Here is a 16,912-nt window from a genome sequence, read left to right on the forward strand (position 1 = left end):
AACACGGTACAAGGATATCTTTTCAGTAACATTTAAATAATGGATGTGGTGTGTGATTGCGGTCTTTTTAAAGAGGACCTTTCACCACCTGGGGCACATGCGGTTTTATACACTGCTAAAAAAGCGACAGTTCACTGAATTCAGCATGCTATTGGCTTTCCCGTTCTGTGACTCCGGTGAAGAGCTATCGGTGCCGGCACCATAGCTCTTCACTCTCAGAAGTGTCAGAAACGCCCTTCCTCACAACAGCGTCTATTGTGCTGTACCGTGAGAGCTGGGTGTTCCTTATCGCCCAGCCATGACCCTCCCAGCCATGACCCTCCTTCTGACAGTGAAGAGCTACGGTACCGGCACCGATAGTTCTTCACCAGGGGAACAGAACCATAAAGCTGATAGTGTGCTGAATTCAGTGCATTGTCGGCTTTCTAGAAGTGTGTTACACCGCAAGTACCCCATATGGTGAAAGGTCCTCTTTAAAACAACTGCAAGATTTCAGATGTTGTGTAAATAAATAAATAAATGTAAATAGATCTCTGTATTTTCTACACATTTAAGGTTTATTTGACTTGGCCTGTTCCCAACTGTGCAGAGGGATGTCCAGGATCATGGATCAAGGATGGTTATTGTGACAAAGCATGTAATAATTCTGCATGTGACTGGGATGGTGGCGATTGCCTGGGTAAGATTATTCATTTGTATAAATTAAGCATATTGCTTTGTGGTTTATTCAGTGATAAATATTGATAATTTCAGTGGATTTTTTTTTTTACTCATTATATATAACGTTTTTCATTTCACCCCCTATAGGTAACAATGCAGCTGGTCGGTTTGCCCCTGCAATGGCTGGTGCAGGTCTTCTTAATGGACAAAATTGGCAACCTGGAGTTGGAATAAGCGGCATATCGTACTGTAACCAGGGTTGTGCCAATTCATGGCTTGCTGATAAGTTCTGTGACCAAGCATGTAATGTGCTCGGTTGTGGGTTTGATGCAGGAGATTGTGGGCAAGGTAAGGCTTTCAGTGATGGTGTGATCTGTCAAGAACATTCTACTATGGATTAGCTATTATTACAGTAGCCCTTTCCACTTCTGGCTAGCTGCCAAGATTCTGTCCTATGGATCCTATGTTGTAAACTCTGAGGGTAGGGTTCTCTCTTTCTCGCTGTACCAGTTCAGTCATTTGGTTCTTATCTGTTGTACTAGTTTTTTTGTACTGTGTATATAAATCTTTTCACGAAAGAGTTAATGGTGTTATAAAAATAATGATAGTAATATACCCAAGGTAGAAGTTAGCCTAACAGTTAACTCTTTGTGTGATGTCATAACTTGAACAAGTTTTTTCTTTGTCTTTCCAGATCATTTTGGAGAATTGTACAAGATAACCCTGCTTCTTAATCAAACCAACTATGTGGTTCCAAAAGGGGAACATTTACCTTACTTTAGCTTTGCTAACATAGCTAAGAAGGCAGTGGAGGGGGTCTATAGTGATAACCCAATTATTCGTCACTCTTCTATAGCTAACAAGTGGAAAACGATCCACCTTATTATGTATCCTGGAATGAATGCCACACGGGTACATTTCAATGTCACTTTTCATGATCAAAATGACAAGGAGTTAAAAATGCGGATTTTCATAGATGTTGACACGACAGAAGACCGTAAGCACAACACCACAAGACCTGTAGAAAGGAAGAAAGAAGCAGTAGTTACTACACCAACACCAGAAGCAGAAATCCTTTTTGAGGACATCCCAGAAGAAGACCGGTTTCCAAAGCTGAAGAAGCATAGACAAGATGACTATTCAAACGTACTTGTTCATATCCCATATGTGAATGTGTCCTCCCTTCCTACCAAAGTACAGCTGGCTCTTCAAAATCTGGACCTTCAGTTGAGCAATGGTGATATCACAATGAAGGGATACAATCTATCAAAGGCAGCTCTGCTCGAGCCCTTTATCACCTTATCTCCACAGGCAAAACTATATTTAAATGTACAGAAGCCCATCACACTAACCACAATGCCCAAAACGAAAACAATATCTGGAAATATTGCAAATCCTCAATCTACATATGACTCAAAACTATCAGAGAAGGAAAATGAAAAATATTCTGTCAAAAGTGAATCTAAACTTAATAGGATTGGAGGGCAAGGTTCCAGATTGCCAAAAGGTGTAGGATACTTAGAGACTTTGGCAAAAAATAAAGAGGACAATGTTATCCCAGGGAGAAAACTACAGTATCAGCCAAACTATGAAGGATTTCTGCCATGGGAAAGAAAAAAATACTTTAAAGACCTGTTGGATGTGAGTATTAGGTTTTTGGCTTGGAAGAGGTTATCATTAAGTTTTGAATATTATTCGAATCAACTCTAGTTTCGAATACCTCGCACCTATAGGAATGAATGGAAGCGGGCGAACAGCAAGGGGTTAAGCGCCGGCCGCTCCCATTCATTCCTATGGAGCAAGGTATTCGAAACTGCAGTTTCGAATACTATTCGGTCATCTCTAGTTATCATCTATAACTATAGTTGAAAAAAATGTTAGAATACCAGAATGAAAAAAATAGCTTTCCAGTAGAACCCTAAAACATATTATCTTAAAGAGGTTATCCTCCCAAAAACAATTACTAACAATCCACAGTATTTGTAGTGATAAATGTCTGACTGACCACTGGGGTCCTCAGTGATCATGAAAATTGGGGTTCCTTGTGTAAATGGAGCTGTAGGACACACGTGATACCACCGACTAATTTGCTTTTTTGAGACAGAGCCAAGTGATATGTCCACCAGTCTCCACTAGTCAAATTAATGTGAAAGGAACACTGTGAATGAACCATATGTGCCTGAACAAACAAAGTGGACTTGTAAACCCCTATTTTTAGGATGACTGGCGATCCCAGCAGTCAAGACCCCCAGCAATCAGATATTTTCAACACTAGGTTCACACTAACATTTAGGTTTCCCTCCTTTAGGCCCTCTTGGGGACCCAAAAAACAGAAACCTTTTCCGCGTAAAAAGCAGTTACCTGTGGACCCCATAGACTATAAGGGGTTCCACTGGCTTTCTGCCCGGTTTCTGTCAGTTTGATACTGCCTAGTTTAAGTGGAATGGGGGGCAGAGTTCCCTAATGCAAATGTGAATGTATCGTTACATACAGTATATTGTAGGTAGGTGATAAATACTTTTTATGGGATAACCCCTTTAAATTTGATGTGTGTTTTAATCCTAAACTGCCCTTACAAGCTTCACCCAGCATTCAGGTGTCCAGCAGCAGCTTGTCTCTTTCCCTTTGTAATAAATATGCATTCTCAAGTGTGCATGTTTATGAGATGATATTGAGAGAGTGTTCTCGGCCGTTCAAGCCCATTAGGTCTAGATTAAATTCTCAAGTGCTTCAGAAATCACAGACCCCACATAACCCATGTAAACTGTCTCTGTGGGACTCTAGCAGTATTTACTCATATACACAGTCCAGTCACATTAATGTGACCATCTGTCAAAATCCAGAATAACCACCTTTGGCAGAGAGGACCGCTGCGAGACGTACAGGAAGTGAGGGGATGTTGTAGTGATGTTGTTCACTGGGATGTTGAGCCATGCCAACTCCAGTGACATGGCCAGCTGTGCTGGTTGCGCGGTTGAGCATCCATGGCACGAACAACCCGATCGAGGTGGTCTTACAGATTCTTGATTGAGTTCAAGTCTGGGGAATTTTCTGGCCAAGGGAGTACGGTAAACTCATCCTGGTGCTCCTCGAACCACACACGTACACAGCTTTATGACACGTTGCATTGTCCTGCTGGTAGATGCCATTATCCTGAGGAAAAACATTTTACTTGTAGGGGTGAACATGGTCTGCAAGGATAGATCATACTTGTGTTGATCCATTGTGCCTTCCACAATGATGGGTGCACCCAGATGGCTGATGACACGTGCCTTCTTCGATTGGTTATTTAACGTTGGCATCAAAAGTAGGCGGTGGTCACCTTAATATAACAGGACTGTGTATAAAAGATCTAGCCTTTCTCTTATTACATTGTAATGCATGTTTAAAAATTATTTGTATGATTCCAAAATCATAATTGTTCAGATAATAGATGGTTTTAGTCATAACCAAAATTTCTTTTTAGCATCTTCTATACGCCTTTATGTAAAATAGTAATGGGGCGGATTAATGGACTGGGTACTACAGATATTCATATTTTTACTTTGTTGGCACTTTAGTTGTGTAATGTAAACAAACTAAATAGTGTTGTTTTGCAGGAGAGAGATGCCTTGAGACGTGAGCTTTCTTACATCACTGATGGCAAGCAAGTTGGCAGGAAGCTTCAAGACACATTTGCTGATTCCCTACGCTATGTGAACAAGCTCCTTAATAGTAAATTTGGCTTTGCATCTCGGAAAGTTCCTGCTCACATGCCACACATGATTGACCGTATCGTTATGCAGGATCTCCAGGATTTGTGAGTATACTTTATCACCAGGTGGCTGGCTTTGAAGGAGTGCCCTGCCTATAAGCCTGTAGAGCTGTAGCTAGTATGCCAAGCATTGCAAAGATCAAGCATCACGTAGCCACCTCTTATATGGTAAATCCTTTGTGAGCATTGTACTTCATTCATTGTTACAAGATCTAGTAGGACATTATGAAGCATTATAGTGTGTAAATGCATGCTATTTTTGCAGAAATGCTGAAAGTATACAAGTAATTGTAGAACTGATATGTATATACTACTATATACACATGGAGTGGCCACTTTATTAGGGACACCCATCTACTAACGTGTTGAATCTCATTTGGCTTTCAAAATTGAAGCAAATCAAGATGGCAGTCAAAAGTGCGGAAACATTCCTGCTAACACTATTACGCCACCTCCATCAGCCCGAACTGTTGGCTTCTAACAGGATGGGTTCCTTGAGTCATGAAACTTATACCAAATTCTTACTCTCCTATCAAGCATGGAAGAACAGAAATCTGGATTTTTCTGACTAGGCAGTTATTTTTCACTGGTTTGTGATCCATTTGTTTTGTTTTTTTATAAAACTTCAAAAATAAAATCTTATACAAATAAGTATCAACAGCCACATAGATATCAAGGAAGTCAATACACGGCGTACAGAACAGAAAAATGTGAACCTTGAGAGCGGAAGTAGAACAAAATGTATAAAAAAAAGCTATTTGCTGCGAATCAGACAACAGCATAAGAATCACACACCAATCGTACTGCTCCGCACCCCCTGTGAGCCAATGTTTTTGCTCAATTGTCCACTGCAGCCTTCACAGCAATAAGAGTCTGTTCACACAGAGTTTTTTTGGCAGTGGATTTGTGGCAGTGGTATCCGCCTCAAAATCCGCTGCCAAAATCGGCTCCTATTGACTTCAATGGGAGCCGCTCGCTTCTTTTTTCCGCTACTAGCTAGCAGAAAAAAGAAGTGAGGTGACCCTTCTTACCATGGCTGACTCAGCCGTGGAGTCCGCAGCATGAGACATGCTCCAGTGTAGGCCCATTCATTTGGGCCTACACAGGAGTGGGATGCCACGACGGAATGCCGATGCTGCATTCAGTCGCAGCGAGCCCCGTGGAATATTCACACAGCGGTAAAGGTTTCCGTGACCAAATAAAAGGGCCTAAACAGGAGCGTGTCTTGAGCCGCAAATGCCCCGGAATCCGCAGCAAGATTGGTCACGTCTCTTCTTTTTTTCCGCTACTAGCTAGTAGGGGAAAAAAAAGTGAGCGGCTCCCACTGAAGTCAATAGGAGCCATTATTTGTAGGTGGATTTCGTGTCAAAATTCGCCTGCAAAAAACTGTGTGTGAACATACCCTAGTCTAATTGTACACCACCTATTAGCTTGATTAGTTTCCAGCAAAATTTAGTTGCACGTACAGAATTTTGGTGCTTTTTTTTTTTTTTTGTAGTGCAGAGTTTTACACTGTTCGGCAAGGCGGCAGTGCATTTTTACTAGTTTCTCTTCCCCAGAGTTTTTTTTTTTGCCTAGAATGTCCCCTTATTACAAATATGAATTTAAAGAATTGACAACAGCCTTTGTCTTGTATGTTATATGTGTTCATCTACAGGTATCCAGCAGAGTTTGACAAGACATCTGCCCATAAAGTGCGACATTCAGAGGATATGCAGTTTGCCTTCTCCTTCTTCTATTATCTAATGAGTGCAATACAACCATTAAACATATCCCAAATTTTCCATGAAGTAGACACTGATGGCTCAGGAATTTTGTCTGATAGAGAAATACGGACATTGGCTACAAGGATACATCAGTTACCTTTAAGCTTACAGGTAATTATTATCTATCTTGATAATTAGGGTGACAAAGTGCAGTTGTAGGAGGATCCCATAGGTCAAATGATAGTTGACAGGGGCTACACAACGGGATCCCTCACTGATCATGTTAACTGGGGTCCAGGGCCCCAGGGGGCTCTACACTTCAATTCTAGTGATCACATATTTAGCAACTCTCCTGTGCATTGTATATGTGAAATGTCAATTGGGCCTCAGCTCAAATTTTCATACTGATGACCTATCCACAGGATAAATCATCAGTATATGATCTGTGGGGGTCTGATACCCAAACTCCTGCACAGATCATCTTCTCTCGCAGCCTTCGGGTGACAAAAGCTGCTAGTGGTTAGGCTAGTGTTGCATCACTTTTATTCAAGCAATAGCAGAATCACAGAAACTCGTCCGATGGCAGGTTTCGGCACCCAGAGGCTGTGAGAACACATGGCCTGTGCTGGGTCCAGGTGTGAGACCCCCACAGATTACATACTGATGACCTGTGGATAGGTCATCAGTATGAAAATTTGATTTGGGCCTAGAAATCCCCTTTAACAGCATCAGACATAGTATTTGATGTAGAAACAGTCAAGCAGTGGTCCTCAACAAGTAACTATGAAACCATGAGTTGACTCTGGGCCTCACTTGTAGTTAGCAGCTGAAGATACTATAGAGCACTAGGGATACAGAAAGGTTTACTGAAGTTTGGCATCAGGATCCAAGTGTGAACCATATCACTGTCACTTGACTCCTGAGTCACATTTAAGAGATGCTTTGCTCTAGCGCCAGCATTACACAACAACACATATATCACTGACACTTGACATTTTCACACTGAACAGGTTTTTTTTTTTTTTTTTTTTTTTAATTCCAGTTAGTAATAGCTTGTACATTGCATTAGATTTTTTTATGTTATGATTTTCTTTAATATTTTCTAGTACTTAACACTACTTTGGCTATACAGTATTCACAGTTACTGTCTTTATAGTATGTTTCTGCAGGTAATGTTAAAATTCTGTTGTAAGTTTACAAACTCCATGTGTCCAATTCCAAAGTAATCCACTACTTACACTTATTGCTTCTATCATATCTTGTGTGATTTATTTTATGCAACTTACGCATAGTAGAGAATTGCAGATGCCAACTAAAGGCTTAGACCTTAAAGGGATTGTCTCAAATCAGAAATCTGAATGCAAGCAGCAATGGAAGGCTGTAAAATAAATATGTAGCTGCTCTATATACAAACAGAGCAGCGTAGGAGCCTTCCCCTTCCAGTTGCAATAAGACTTCTGATTTTGGACAACCTCTTTTAAAAGACCTATTGAAATCAGTTGTTGGTAATATTTTATTTATGTCTATCTGGAAAAAAAAGAAATGTAAAGAAAATAACAAAAACAAACCCCTCCAGTGTAAATAGATGAAGCCTTTCCTCCACCTTGCACGTACATGTGGACATTATTAAGTATTTTTCCTTCTATTATGGTTGCTGTGGAGTTATAACATAACCGGCCATATTTAATGGGATTGGTAGAGAATACACAAGGATGATTTTTAGGACAGAGCACGTCCTTCTCTGCTGCAGCTTCATTCGCCATATCTGATTTTCACACTTATGTTTTTCTTACTCGTCTCAAATGTCACCCTGTTTCTAAGGTATTACCTCCTCCTCTTCTCATATAAAATTTCCCCACGTGTCATCTCGCTTCTCTCTCAAGGTATAAACTCTCTCCCCTCCCACAGGCATCAGCTCTCTCCAGTTGTTACCACCTCTACTCTTTGCAGGATTATTTAACTCTTTGTATCTCCCTCTCTAAGTATCATTTATTTCTTCCCCTTGGGTATCATCCCCCTAGTCCCTCTCTAGCATCACCTCCTCCCTCAATCTCCTCATTGTCCTTCTCGTGTATCACTTTTCAGTATTGTTTCTAACCCCACTAGACTTTCTCTCTCCCTTCACAATCGTTCCTCACATGAAATAGAAGGCAAGTGTCCTACTCCGTTATTGACAGCATATTCTATTTATTCTGGTGCTTTTACTACTGCCCTATGTATCCAGAGAGAGGAAGCCTGTCAAAGCCAAGGGTAAGCGCAGCTGACTTCTCCTGCTGCTCTGTTGCAAATGTAAAGGGATATGGTGTATGCTGAGGACTAGGGTTCAGCGATCGGGATCAGAAAAGATAGGATTCCGATCGGCGATCGAGTAAATTGCACGATAGCGATCGGAATTCCGACCCAATCTTTTCCAGCGGGATCGAGATTGGAGGTTATCTCAAGATCAGCTCAACCCTAAAAGTGACTTTTCCCATAGAGAAGTATTGACTAGGGTTGAGGATCGGGATTGGAAAAGATTATATTCCGATCGGCGATTGAGCAAATTTCATGATCGAGATCGGCTGGAAAATGATCGGAAATCAGATTTTAAAATTGATCTTGAAATCTCAAGCTCTGCTCAACCCTACTGAGGACTTAATAAAGTACTTGCCGGCTGTTTGAGAAATGGAATAATGTACGAAGTTGCTGGACTGTATATCTGTTGAGAGCTATGGTGCCCCTTGTTTAGAGGATGGTTAGTGGTCCCCTTGCCGCTGTATAAGTTGAATGCCCCAAAGACTGTCTGTACACCTCATGTACCAGAACAGCTACATTACATATGAAATAATGGTGTACTTTATTTGCATCCACAGCAGTTATTGTTGTCATGTGTACATAGCAGGCATACCTGAATACACAGTCCTTAGTGACTCTGGAAAGCCCCATTGTATCTGAGCCTTATTTGCATGTTTATAAAATAGTATTTTTTTTTTCAACTAAATGGTTACTCTATTGGATGAATGTAAAGGTATGATGGGTACAATGCATTGTTGCTGCTTGGCTGTGGAGTTTCTAGTTGATTGTTTGTGTGAATGTATTGTAGGACTTGATAGACATGTAAATGCAGCAACATATATAACATCCTATAAGTTGTTGAACGTACTTTATTGGTAATCAAATGAATTTATCAAACAATTGTCTGTTGTAGGATCTCACTGGCTTGGAACATATGCTTATTAACTGCTCCAAAACACTCCAGTTAAACGGCACAGAGGAATCTATTGCTCCAACAACGCAGGAATCGTATTATGATCCAAATTTGGTAAAGATATTTTTACTTGACATTATGTTTATGGTTCATTCATTAAAACCAATAATAATAACAATCACAGAAACAAATTAATAATACGGTAATAATACATGTATGTATCTGGCAGAGTAGAAACCTCATTGATATAAAAGGAAAATATGTATTGCTTTATTTCCCTACCATTAGAGTTGCAGTCATATTGAACCATGGTTGTGGGAAAACTCCATGATTATCATTAGTAGACCCCCTTCAAAGAAAGGGATTTTGTAAATTAATAAAGTCAATAAAAAAAATCACACATTTTCGATTCACTAAGTTTACAAAACTCACCTCCAAGATAGAACGTGCTTTGAAGGGTAGTGGCTACCCAGTCCAGGTTGGTGTTGCAGTAGTAAGTGGTGTGAGCCCTTTTTATTATGTAGCCGGTTACAGATGCCCATTCTGATTCTACTTTTTTTTCAAACATAGCATTGGACTTGATAGGAAGCCACAAAAATAAAAAAAACCTCTATATTCTGAATTGAATTCACATTTGATGTTTCTGTCTACCGTCTTTCCCATACATATACAAGTTATGAAGGCATAAGGTGGTGTATATTAGCAAAGTCAGAATATTTTGTTATTTTTTGTGAGTACCGTATTTTTCGGACTATAAGACGGTTTTAGAGGAGGAAAATAGGGAAAAAATTTTTTGAAGCAAAAACTGGTAAAATATTTAATATATGGGAGTTGTAGTTTTGCAACAGCTGCAAGGCCACATTGACATGTGACCCTGCAGCTGTACGGGGATGCATAGAGTGTTTTTTTTTTTTTGCGGGGCCAGAAGTACTTTTTAGTTATACCATTTTGGGGAATATCTATTTCTTAGATCACCTTTTATTGAAAAAAAAAAACCGTGGTTTATGATATATGATTTTCTACTTTTATATATATATTCTAGGGACAGGAGGTGATTTAGAACTTTTATTTATTTCATATTTTTATTATATATTTTTGAAGCTTTTTTTTTTTTTTTTTTTTACTATTTTATTCCCCCCCCGGGGCTTGAACCTGCGGTCACTTGATTGCAAGTCCCATAGACGGCAATACAACTGTATTGCCGTCTATGGGCCATTCTGTCTATTAGTATTACGGCTGGTCATAGAGACCAGCCGCAATACTAATATAGCAGTGACAGGCCTGGGAGCCTCATTAGGCTCCCGGCTGTCACCCGAACAGGTCGGCTCCTGTGATATCGTCGCGCAGGAGCCGGCCTGCAACTTTACAGGTACGAGGCCGGTGGGGACCGGCCCCGGGGGAGAAGGGGCCACCGATACTGACCCGGCATCCGCTGTACTAGAGAGGCGGATGCCGGGGAGGGATAGACGCCGGGGCCTGAGACATCGCTGCCCTGCCCTGCATGAAGCCAGCGGCGGGGGGACGGAGGAGCGGAATAGCAGCATCACTCCTCCCGCTGCTGGCTTCATGCAGGGCAGAGGAGTGCAGCGATGTCGCAGGCCCCGGCACCTGTAATGGCGTCTATCACTTGCCGGCTTCCGCCTCTCTATTACAGCTGGTGCCAGGCACCACATTCAGACTATAAGACGCACCCTTCTTTTCCCCCCAAATTTGGGGGGGAAAAAGTGCGTCTTATAGTCCGAAAAATACGGTATATGTACTGTACACTCGTGTGTATGTGAATCCAGTCATGGTCATTTTTGTTTTCTAGCCTCCTGTCACCAAACAGCTAGTAATTCATTGTAAAGCGGTGACGGATCTGATCCGAAAAGCTTACAAAGATAAGAATAAATACAGGTAAGTGAAAAATCTTGCATTTAGACAGAATATGCACGTCCAATATTAAGTATTAACACATCGGTCTGAGCAGCCTGTAAAAATATAGCTCAATGATCATTGTGCTAATGTATGATATGAATATAATAAAGTGAATCCTATATTGTATAATGTATTTGTTGTTAATAAAATCTTTAAGGTTTGAAATTATGGGGGAAGAGGACATTGCATTCAAGATGATTCGTACGAATGTGTCCCATGTGGTTGGCCAGTTAGATGATATAAGGAAAAACCCTCGGTAAGACACTACATCATTTACAGTACTGTCGTTTTTGTAGAGGTATTAAAAATTTTCAAGGAGACCTACCTGAAGAAAGATAGTAAAATGTAAAAATACTTAAATAATAATGTTTTCTGTTGAGGAATTAGAATCTCTCAGTCTTAGACTTGGATATGCAGAATCAAGAGAATATAATCTTGTGAATTAAAGGGGTTTTCCAGTTCCAAATGGATTTTTTATACTCATGACCTGTCCTCAAGATAGGTCATCAGTATATGATCTGTGGGGGTTTGATACTTGGCACCTCCAGACGCTGGAATAGGCTGCTCCTATTCAAGTAATGGGGATATCGGACACGCACAGATCATCGATATGAATATTCCATTAGGGCTGGGGAACTTCTTTAATAAATCACCTACATATTACATGTATACAATCTAACAAACATTTTGGCTCCACCAGAAAGTTCATCTGTCTGAATGACAACATTAATCACAACCACAAGGATGCCCAGACAGTGAAGGCAGTTCTGCGAGATTTCTACGAATCAATGTTTCCCATTCCTTCTCAGTTTGAATTGCCCAGAGAATATCGCAACCGCTTTCTCCACATGCACGAGTTACAGGAATGGTAAGCTGCTTATATTTATTTCATATTAAGATGTGAACATACCCTGTAATGCACAGATTGTGACAATTTCTCTGTTGTAAAGGAGAAGTTACAGAGACAAGTTGAAGTTTTGGACGCACTGTGTCTTGGGGACGTTGATTGTGTTTACTGTCATCTCCTTTTTTGCTGAACAGGTAACTTATTATCATTTCTAATTTGGTTCATTGTGTACACATTCACAAGCATAAGCTCAGTATGAAAATGGGGATTCAGTTGAATCTATGTGTTTAGGCCATGCTGCATTGTATGCACTCGCTGAATATACTGCGCTCTGGTTTTCAGAGACTAAGTTCTAGGCTGAGAAATATCTGCAATTTTTAGTGCCCATCATTACTTTTATTCCTCCCTTTTACTTCCATTGCAGAGAAAAATGGTAAGTACTCTTGTTGAAAATGCCATTTTAAAAATACATAAAGTATACATGGATTTTCTCATTTATATGTTATATGCATACATTGCATTTCTGAGGGCTGGTTCACATCTGTGTTAGGTAATCTGTTCCATCTGAACGGAATAGCGAACACATTGGCAAGCATTGGGCACTGAAAGCATACGGACCCCATAGACTATAATGAGGGCCGTGTGTTTTCTGTGCAGTCTCCACACGAGTCATGCAGAGAGGAAAGTAGTTCATGAAGTACTTTCCTTTCCACATGACTCGTGTGGACTACGCACGGAAAACACACAAACCCTATTATAGCCTATTGGGTCCGTGTGCTTTCAGTGCTCAATGCTTGTTAATGTGTTCGTTATTCCGTTCAGGGGGGTCCCCATGCGGATTCCCCGAACGGAATAGCGAACGCAGATGTGAACAAGGCCTGACATGTAACTGAATATAAAATGTAGAAACTTCTGCAACTGAGGGTTTACCCTAGGTATAGGTCACATGCATTGGACTTGCTTTGGATTGTTTGCATTTGAAATCCACACCAAATTTTGCATGATTCAGCAGATTCATTTTGTGGAATTTTGCAAATTTGCTGTACACTTTGTTAGAATTAGAGCCACAGCTTTGTGTACCCCAAGCCTCTGTGCAGCCTTCTTGTGTCTAATAAGCTACAGTTTCCGAGGTGTTGAAACCCCATCCCACGAATCCTCTGTCAGTCACAACTGCTTTTCAATACTTAGTCTCATTGTACTCCTGATGCCGCCAAACCTCTTAGTTCTAAGTTGACAGTAACAGTCATTTTTCTGTTCCATAGTTAATTGCACTTAAAAGAAGGATTTTTCCACGAAGAAGAATGCAGATTGAAGTGAGCCCAGAAAGAAGTAAAGTGTAAAACGGGAATAGTTGCTTATAAGACTACCTCATTATGAAGTACGTAGGTGTGTCAGAATCTCAGCAAAGCAGTAGGTGAGAAACCTGCTCGGTGGCACAAACAGCATGACAGGGGCTGAGTGTTCTGGCTGTGGTTAGGTGGTTTCACTTTATAGGTATTATCTCATGGAGAGAACATCCTGCACAAGCATTCTGTGGGGGGGGCACGGATGTGTGTGCGTGTAGCATGTCCAAGCCACTGGAATATAATATGTGAGCGTCTGCTGGAGGTCATGCTTAAGCTTTGAACATCTGACCTTTAAAACCAAAGGATTATGAAACGACAACACTTTTCTGTTTCATGCCATCACAGTGGCAGCCAACGTGGCCATTTTAAGAGAGACATTTACTAGCTTCCAGAGAATGAACTAGTTACACTCCACTTTGCTTCTCTTCTGCAAAAATGGCATCAGTATCAAAGTTGTGTCCAATGTCAGAATTGTGTGACATAGGAATGTATTTGTTTTGCCTATGTAAATACAAGTCAAGTGCCTGTGTACAGATAATAATCTTTTGTCATGTTTGTGACCTGATATTAATGTTATTGGAAGAAATTAGAGACATTGATTTGCACTCCAATGTACTTACTGTATTGACCAGCCGTGTTTACTGTACAGAAGGCAAGCTGCTGTTTTCTGCATGTATGGATGTTAAAACCAGTCCTCCTCCTCCTCCTCCTCCCTCTTCTCCATGTCTGACAGCTGGGTAAAGGGTGACATTTCCTAACTTTAATCAAAATAACTCCTATCAGTAAGAGTACAATGAGGCGTATCAATTAAAATGGTTGTCTTAATGTAAATAATTTGGAAATTAAGTTGTTTTTAATTATCACAAAATTTTTTTGTGCAATAAATTTTGTGTCAAAAAATTCTCCTTCGCTGTCTTCATTTTTCCTTCTGCTTTAGCTTTCGAGTGGTGACAAAACTTACTAAAACATATATATGAGAGCTGAGCCAAATGGTTTGGTAGCTATGAACAGAATCAGGCTTCAGCGATGTCTGGAATATTAAATATTGGGGAGAGTAGTCTGAGTGATATGGGCCAAATAATTATGGGTCTGTACCAAATATTAAACATATTGTCAGGATAGATGTCTGATCAGTGGTGACCACTGGGATCACAACCATAAGAACAGGGCTCCCATGTTGCCTGTATGAATAAAGAAGTGCTCAAGCATGTGCATTGCCTCTAGTTATTTCTGTAAAAGAAAAGCTGAGTTCAGTTCTCAGGAATATCCGTCAGTCCTGTAGAAAGGAGTAGACTGTTAAATACAATGGCTTCAGCTGATGATGTCGGCAACATGGAGGCGCGATGAGTGCTGAGATGGAGACATCACTACAACTGGAACCTGCTGCTTGTAATAAGAGCATTTCCACATACCAGCTGCTCCCCCTTATTGACAGGAGTAAGATTTGCAGTGAAAAATATAGGCATGGAGATTTTCTGCAATTTCTAGGTAAGTTTTGTTCCAATCTCCTCTACTTTATGCTGTTTCTTGTGTCTTCCATTGTCTTTTAGCTAATGTACCAGTTTTTCTCATATACAAAAGTGGATGACAAACTGATGCAAAACTGACGTCAAAAACTAACACCTGTCCAGAAAACAGCTGAAAAATATGTGACACACTGAAAACTGACAGTTTGATCTATTTTAGACTGGGGCCCACATGCCGTAAACACCCTGCGGTTCGGCTGCAGAAAAAAATCCCAGCTTTTTACAGGCCCTCCAAAGTGGAAGCGATTCTAGTGAATCCTATCCACACATTGCAGGAAAATACGCCCAGTGGACAAGCTGCAATTTCCAAAACAGTCGCAGTTTTGGAAATCACAGTATGTCATATATATCTATGGAAACGCCAGCGGTCTCACTATAGGTATAACTGAAGTAGAAAGCGCTACGGGAAAACCCGTGATGCATTGCTGCCGTGGTTTTTCCGCACAATGCTTTATTGCTGTGGTCTGCTATGGGAGGCCTTGGCCTAAATTTGTTTGTAAATTGTTGTGTGCTTGTAGCCTATCTTATATCAGAACATTGTGGTCAGTTATACCTGAAATCACTGTCTGGCATAGATTGGAGAGCTCGTAATATTCATTCCGGTACCCCATGTGCTAGGCCTAATAAATCCCTGTTTTGTGTCTCCCTAAAGCTCTATTCACATGAACTGTTTTGCCTTTTTTTGCATTCTACTGTAATTTTCCAAAACACATAATCCTGGCAAAAACAATAATAATAACAAGTGTGAATAAGCTCCTTGAGCTAATTCTTAGTTATGTTATTTTATGTAAGATACAAGGACTTACTAAAGTATAGATGTCATGCATGTCTGGAATGCTTCGATATGGTTCTCTTTCATTCTAAATGATCTTTGTGTATGGTAGAAATCAATGTATTTATAAAATAGAAACATACCATTTGATTTCTACCTTGTCCAAAGGGTCATCACATACTAACAGATATGTGGAGCTGTTATATCATTAGCTCATTGTTTTGTTACTGCATCCAATGTGTATAGGAGTCCTTACAGAAGTCTTATCAAATGCAACGAGGCTGACAGGCTGGATTCACATGGATGTAATATATCCAATAAACAGTCTATATTGTGGCTTTAAATCCCTTCCAGAATGTGGGTTTGATGACCCTAACCTACAGTTACATTGCTGAAATTAACGGAGGTGATATCTCCAGCCTTGGGCACATACTCGTAAAGTCTACAGTGTGCTGAATTCGGCACACAGTCTGCTTTCTATCGGTATATAATACTACACCTCAATAAGGACATGAAATGTCCTCTTTAATAAAGGGATCCTATCATTGGATACCCTTTTTTTTTCTAACTAGCACGTAGGAATAGCCTTAAGAAAGGCTATTCTTCCCAAGGCCTTCTAGAGAATTTGCCGTGCAGGCGTCTCTACTGCGGGCTTTATCTCCTCTGTTTACTGGCTCCTCTCTTGTCAGGTGCTTGACGCCCCAATCCGACACCGTTATATGTCTAAATGGGAGGAAGCTTTGGGTGAAGCTATTTCTCCAGGACAGTGGCAGATTGGTCGCGAGCTCAGAAATCCTCCCAGTGCATTACCTTCAGGGAAACACAATTTAAACTTTTGATGCATTGGTACATACGCCAGCCCTTCTCCATTCGCTGAACCCTGCTCTTCCCATGGGGTGCTAGCGCTTCAGCACTCCTGTGGGCACCCTGTATCACATTTTTTGGACCTGCCCCCTTATACTGGGCTTTTGGCAAGAAGTTAGAGCATTGAAGGACTCCCTTTTCCTTCAAGGAGTCCCCTTAGATCCCCTCACTTATATTTTGTACCTCCCACCCAGGCACCTCGGCCGTAAGACCCCCAGATTGTTTGTTTACCTCTGCACCACCGCTAAGACCCTTATTGCTAAGCACTGGAAGAGTCCTAATCCCCCCCACTGGTACTGAACTCTTGGCCCGCATCAAGGATGTACGAAGCCT

General features: G+C 40.8%; 1 protein-coding gene across 1 annotated transcript in view; it reads left to right on the forward strand.

Moving 5' to 3' along the window:
• The window catches only part of GNPTAB (N-acetylglucosamine-1-phosphate transferase subunits alpha and beta), a 55,460-nt gene extending 42,002 nt beyond the window's left edge, over positions 1–13,458 (forward strand). Inside the window, exons 11-21 of the mRNA XM_075274578.1 lie at positions 556–679; positions 808–1,008; positions 1,355–2,301; positions 4,260–4,459; positions 6,072–6,291; positions 9,308–9,421; positions 11,118–11,203; positions 11,382–11,480; positions 11,925–12,092; positions 12,175–12,265; positions 13,334–13,458. Of these exons, the coding sequence (XP_075130679.1) occupies positions 556–679; positions 808–1,008; positions 1,355–2,301; positions 4,260–4,459; positions 6,072–6,291; positions 9,308–9,421; positions 11,118–11,203; positions 11,382–11,480; positions 11,925–12,092; positions 12,175–12,265; positions 13,334–13,411 (2,328 nt within the window). The 3' untranslated portion in view covers positions 13,412–13,458. The remainder of the gene's footprint in view (positions 1–555; positions 680–807; positions 1,009–1,354; positions 2,302–4,259; positions 4,460–6,071; positions 6,292–9,307; positions 9,422–11,117; positions 11,204–11,381; positions 11,481–11,924; positions 12,093–12,174; positions 12,266–13,333) is intronic.
• Positions 13,459–16,912: the final 3,454 nt, after the last annotated feature.

This window comes from Leptodactylus fuscus, chromosome 5 (assembly GCF_031893055.1).
Source record: "Leptodactylus fuscus isolate aLepFus1 chromosome 5, aLepFus1.hap2, whole genome shotgun sequence".
In the NCBI taxonomy this organism is placed as follows: Eukaryota; Metazoa; Chordata; class Amphibia; order Anura; family Leptodactylidae; genus Leptodactylus; species Leptodactylus fuscus.